At 39.2% G+C, this 5,969-nt stretch overlaps 1 protein-coding gene across 1 annotated transcript in view; it reads left to right on the top strand.

Moving 5' to 3' along the window:
• Window positions 1-432: 432 nt before the first annotated feature.
• The window catches only part of LOC141440719 (zinc finger protein 341-like), a 10,116-nt gene continuing 4,579 nt past the window's right edge, over window positions 433-5,969 (top strand). The window contains exons 1-5 of the mRNA XM_074105263.1: window positions 433-446; window positions 1,150-1,224; window positions 1,938-2,067; window positions 4,647-4,753; window positions 5,853-5,949. Coding sequence (XP_073961364.1) covers window positions 433-446; window positions 1,150-1,224; window positions 1,938-2,067; window positions 4,647-4,753; window positions 5,853-5,949 — 423 coding nt within the window. The remainder of the gene's footprint in view (window positions 447-1,149; window positions 1,225-1,937; window positions 2,068-4,646; window positions 4,754-5,852; window positions 5,950-5,969) is intronic.

Raw genomic sequence — 5,969 nt, 5'->3', positions numbered from 1 at the left:
ATCCCTTTAAATAGCAAACCTACTGTGTTAAAAATAAAGTTGTGTTAAATACTTGTGATGTATACATATCATTTAATAATATTGTAAATCTGTTTAAATATATACACATATATACCTCGTTGAGTTTCGGTGGTAGTTTTTTTTGACATTCATAAGTGCTTGTTATAGCCTAAATTGAATAAAGATATTTTTAATTTGACTTTGACTCGCCGCTCCGCTCAGCTGTTTCCACCAGAGATGTGTTGTGCGGGGTTTACTAATGTTTCGGCGAATAACGTTTGGCAACCTGTTTCATTTCGCAACTTTTCATTTCCCAACTGTTTAATATTTCTGAAACTGTAAATATTTCTGAAACTGTAAATATTTCTGAAACTGAAAATATTTCAGGATTTTTATAAACTTAAACTAACCTAACCTAAAGGGTTCTACACGATGGCCCTGAAAGCGTTTGCGAGATGAAAAGTTGCGAAATGAAACAGGTTGCCAAACGTTACGTTGCGAAAAGGCAGTACTCGGTTGTGCGGGTATAGGTGGAATGAAGCGTTTCTATTGGTTCATAAAAACTATTTCTTCGCACATCTTTGCTGTGAGACGCAGCCTAATGTGACGCCACGCCACGTCGTCCGACGCATGTTTCTATCTGCACCTAACCAAACCGTTTGACCCCTCTCCCCCCCTTAAATGTGTGACGCAATTTATGTATGATCCCTTTTTTTTATAAATATAATTGATTGTTTAGATATTCATATCATAGAATAACACATAGAACATTCTTTGTTCTCATATAATTGAATTAATATGAATTGTGATAAGTGAAAAGTGATACTAGATATTCCAAAGGAAAAGTGCTGCTGGATTAATCAACTTTTTAGTGTATATTACTCTGTTCCGTAACTCAAGAGACATCAGTGATACTTTTTGTTAGAAAAATGTTTACAATACATACTACTAGCATGCTTAATAGATGGACCATGACGGAATTGCCTTCAAACTTTCCCAACTCCTGACTTGAAGTGAATTTGTACCCCATAAAATCATACTTTTTAAATAAGTGACTCAGGTGACGTTACCATGGCAACAATGAGAAGTTGATTGACACTGCTAATAAAAAATTGCGATTGGCTATGTTTTATGTTGTATCTGTGGCAGGTACCAAGCGAAGAAACATTTCGAGTGGCACACGGGCAAGATCCACGTGTGCAAGCACTGCGGCGCGAGCTTCACGTGAGTGCTGGCTAGGGAACAGGCCTATTTGACACCTGTCAACGGACAGCTGTCGGCTTTCACAATCATTATTCATTAGTTATCCAAATTGGGAATGAATATCACGTTATTGGTTTTAGGTCTCCTGTCTGTTCCTCACTCAAAATCAAAATTAGGTATATGAACTGTAGTTTCCTCATGTGTGTTATGTCTCTATTTTGACATTGGCGAAATACGTCTTGTTAAAACAGAAAGAGTGAAAGCCATAAAAAAATCACTTTGATTCTAGTCATCATCATCATCCTATCCTATATACGTCCCACTGCTGGGCACAGGCCTCTCAGAGCAGGAGGGCTTGGGCCGTAGTTCCCACGCGGACCCAGTGCGTATTGGGAACTTCACACGCGCCATTGAATCTAGTATTGTATTGTATTTTTTTTTTCAGATAATCACAATTACTATTCTAAGGAGCGTACTCCCGCTCGGGGTTATAAAAATGGTTTACTAGAAGAAACCTTATGTCAATACTTTAATTTTTATTTATTAAAAACAGTCCTATACTTAACAAACTTACCTACATAAAATAAAAATAGAACCTAAAACTAAAACAAATCAAAGAGTACCCTTAGGCAAGGTCCCGAAGATGCTGGCAGCGTTTAGATTCAGTAGAGATTGATATATGATATGATGAGGGTTATCTCTGGGTGTCACTGACGTCGTTCACTTGTCTGCAGCAAGAGCTCGACGTATCTGTCGCACGTGCGGCTGCAGCACCCCGCCATGAACGTGGCGTGCGACGCGTGCGGCGAGACCTTCGTGGGCCGCCTCGGGCTGTTACAACACAAGTCGCGCGCGCACCCGCAGGTACCGTGCTGGGCTCTATGTTAATTCGCATAACTGAATACGCATAATGTGGATTGGCATAACAATAAGTTGGCATAAATTTAATTGTGGCGTTATCTGGGAAAAGGTACCTTGTTGTCGGTATTGAGTTATTGATATCCCATAATCTACATACATTTAGCTATCGAACCATGTAAGAAACATGCATGTAGGTTTAATAGATATTTTTAAAAAAAATGTTAAAGCTCAAAAGCCAGAAAAGGTGATTATGAGAAATTGAATTCAAACTTGTACACCCAATAAAAGTATGTTATTGTTGGAAGTTACATAGATGACATGCTATTTGAGGAGTAGATTGTACGAGCTTTCAGGTTTCAAGAACAATTTTGTAATTGGACAACGGTTTTACTATAGTTTACCTTGCCAAAGTGCATAAAGTAAAAAAAAAAGGTTGATGGATTTTTTACATTTTTTTTCTATTTATAGTATATTTCTATTGGATTTTATCGAAGGAAAAAATATTATGCGTAATTGGACACTAAATAAGAACTACTCCGTTTTGAATTAACGTTGTTTATTATATAAAAAAAATACTTTAACAAAAATAACTTTGTTGTTTACAAATGTAATTAAACAGTCAAAATCAACAAACTTTTATATTTAGTACGCTAAAACATAGCCAAATGAGACCAAATTAACTCAATAAAACATAAAAAACTAGTTTTTTCAATCTCAAAATTCAAGGTAAAGTTTAGTAAAAAGTTGGTACAATCACTATATATTTTCTAAAAGGTACCTTATCGTCGGTGGTAAAATATTTAGTGATTATGAAGTGATATCATTTAAAAACGACTAATAACTTACAATTTATTTTAATAGTCTTAATTTAAGAACACTGTAGTATTAAAACTCTTACCAAAAACCTATAATTTTGTCTCAACACACTAAATGATTAACGTATTTGAAAAGGTACCTTATTGTCGGTCGTAAAATGTTTAGTGACATAGTTAAGAATAAGATCTAAAAAAATGCTTTTGATTTGTAGTTGTAACTATTAATCGTTATTATTATTACTATAAATCAACCTCTAAAGACCAGCAAGTGGTAGGACCTTGTGCAAGGTCCGCCCGGATTGCTACCACCATCTTGCTCGCTAATCCTGCCGTGAATAGCAGTGCTTGCATTGTTGTGTTTCGGCGTGGAGAGTAAGACAGCCGGTGAAATTACTGGCATTTGAGGTATCCCATCTTAGGCCTCTAGGTTGGCAACGCATCTGCAATCCCCCTGGTGTTGCAGGTGTCTAAGGGCGGTGGTAATCTCTTACCATCAGGTGACCCACTTGCTCGTTTGCCATCCAGTCGAGTAAAAAAAAGACAAATTGGCGTAAATCGTCAATAAGGGCCTTATCACACTAGCGATTCGCGGGAGAGTTGAAAGCGAGGCAAGCGAGGCGCTGCGAGCGTATAACGATTTCGCCGCAAGCGCGCAACGATGTTGCTGCTGCGAGCGCATGGCGAGTTCGCTGCTTTAGCGTCAAAAACGCCATATTGTAGACTTTCGTATAATAAATAGGGCGTCTTCGGCGCTAACGCAGCGAACTCGCAGCGACATCGTTGCGCGCTCGCGGCGATATCGTTTCATGCTCGCGGTGAAATCGTTACGCTCTCGAAGCGAACTCGCTGCGCGCTCACCTCACTTTCAACTCGCCGCAAATCGCTAGTGTAATAAGGGCTTAACTGGCTACCGCCTAATGGTGGCCAGTTATTGATGATTTACCTTACTATAATTAAACGCATTTTATGATGATTCTTGACGTTTTTTACGCGCCGACAAGCACCGCAATGGGCCCGCGTGGGAACTAATGCCCAAGCTCTCTCATTCTGAGCCTGTGCCCAGCAGTGGGACGTATAGGCTAGGATGATGATGATGATGATGACGCGCCGACAAAGTACCGACGTCCGACACGTCTTCCAAACCGATACCGAGCGCACAGAAAGCATTCAAGAGCGGCACCGACAATAAGGTACCTTTCTTACTAAACTTTAAGGGATGTTTTAACTCATAAAAAATCGATTTAAAAACTTGTGTCTCTGTCAAATTAAAATTTAGACCCTGCTTATTAATATAGAGTACAAAAAGAAAAATGATTTTTTTCGACATTTTACTTCAAGCGCGATTATCTCGGAAACTAGAACCGACAACAAGGTACCTTTTACCAGACAACGCCACAATTAGCATAACATTACTTTGAATACGTATATAAGAGTATAAACATGAAATGATTATTTTAATGAAATTGTAAATTTTATTTTTCAAACAACATATTATGCAGTGTTACATTAAGTGAAAAAATATTGCTAAAAGTATTATTGTTTTATTGTCTTATTTGCTCAATTCAATTAGATATCTGAGAAGTGAACTACTATGTGAAAATATATATTATTGGGCTTTTAAAAAGAAACCTGTACACCTGGTGTTTCATAATTATCTCTCAATAACCCTCTCTCCCGAGCTAGTGAATCAATCACGCAGCCAGGTGCACAGGGCGCCAGCAGCCCGTCACATAATAATTGATTGTAATAATGAACTGTAAATTCCAGATCGCTTCAGTGAAGCCAGAATCTAAGTGTGCGTCGTGCGGGCTCCAGTTCTTAAGCCAAGACGCCCTGGCGCGTCACGCGGCGGCGGGCTGCGACCCCGACTTGAGGTCAGTATCTACCATCACCATCATCATTGTCATCTTGGCTCTTATATATATTCCCACAAATTGCAGAGCATAGACATAAGTCGGTTATGTTATCATATCAAGTTAGGTTTTACGTGTTAAGGAGTGGCCACACCGTTGTTTAAAAAACGGCGACAGTACGGAATAGCAGTGACGCACCGTATGCGCACCGTTGTTATCGCATGCTCTCCACACCGCTGCTTAAAATACGCAAAAAGCGCGGAATCGCAGTGACGTGCAGTAAACGTCACGACTCTTGTTCGGTAAAGTCCTGACGTTTACGGCACGTCACTGCGATTTCGTATTTCAAGCAGCGTTGTGGAGAGCATGCGATAAAAACGGTGCGCATACGGCACGTCACTGCGATTCCGTACCGTCACCGTTTTTTAAGCAGCGGTGTGGCCGCTCCTTTAAACTCAATTTCTTTACATCGTCACATACAGATGTAATGAATACTGTTTTGGGGGTCAATCAATATTTTAGTGTAGCTAGCTTTTTGCTACAGTAACGTCTCCTGAGTCACCTATTAAAAATATGATTTTATGTGGTACAACGCCACTAAAAGTTAGGAGTTGTGATAGTTTTAAGGCAATTCCCTTACGGCTCATCTCCTAAGTGTGCTAAAAGTATAAATTGCTCACATTTTGCTAACAAAGTGTATCACAGATGTCTCCTGGGTAACGGGACAGAATAACACTAAAAAGCTGAGACCCTAGGTAGTATTACGTCAGAAAGTTCGTATTTATCTTCCTTTCTCAACTGTAGTGTTTAGTTTTGTAACTAAGGGACCCCATACATCCCTGTATTTTTTTTATTTAATTGTGTGTTTTAGTATTTTATTTGTAATTATTTTATGTTGAAAAAATGACTTTCTGCCAAGTTTCTTGCGGCGCATTCTTCTTGGCAATGAATGGTCCTTCCGAAAGCGCTGGTAGTTTAAAAAATGACGTGTAAAAGTGTCCATTGCGGCCTATTTTATTTACTGAATAAATGATTTGAATTTAAATGTTGAATTTATCATAATAAAGTTAGCTGATGCTTATTGAGAGAGCAAGGTGAATACTCTTAATGTTGGTTGCAGGCCGTGTCTGACGTGTGGTGAGTCGCTGCCCTCTGAGGAGGCGCTACAGAGTCACGCGCAAGAGTGTCACAACACGGACCAGTTCAAGTGCTTGGAGGTAGGCACGTGGCGGTTTAT

The sequence above is a fragment of the Choristoneura fumiferana genome, chromosome Z, assembly GCF_025370935.1.
Source record: "Choristoneura fumiferana chromosome Z, NRCan_CFum_1, whole genome shotgun sequence".
Lineage (NCBI taxonomy): Eukaryota > Metazoa > Arthropoda > Insecta > Lepidoptera > Tortricidae > Choristoneura > Choristoneura fumiferana.
The sequence above is the reverse complement of the archived record's forward strand: the minus strand, read 5'-3'. Positions and strand labels throughout refer to the sequence as shown.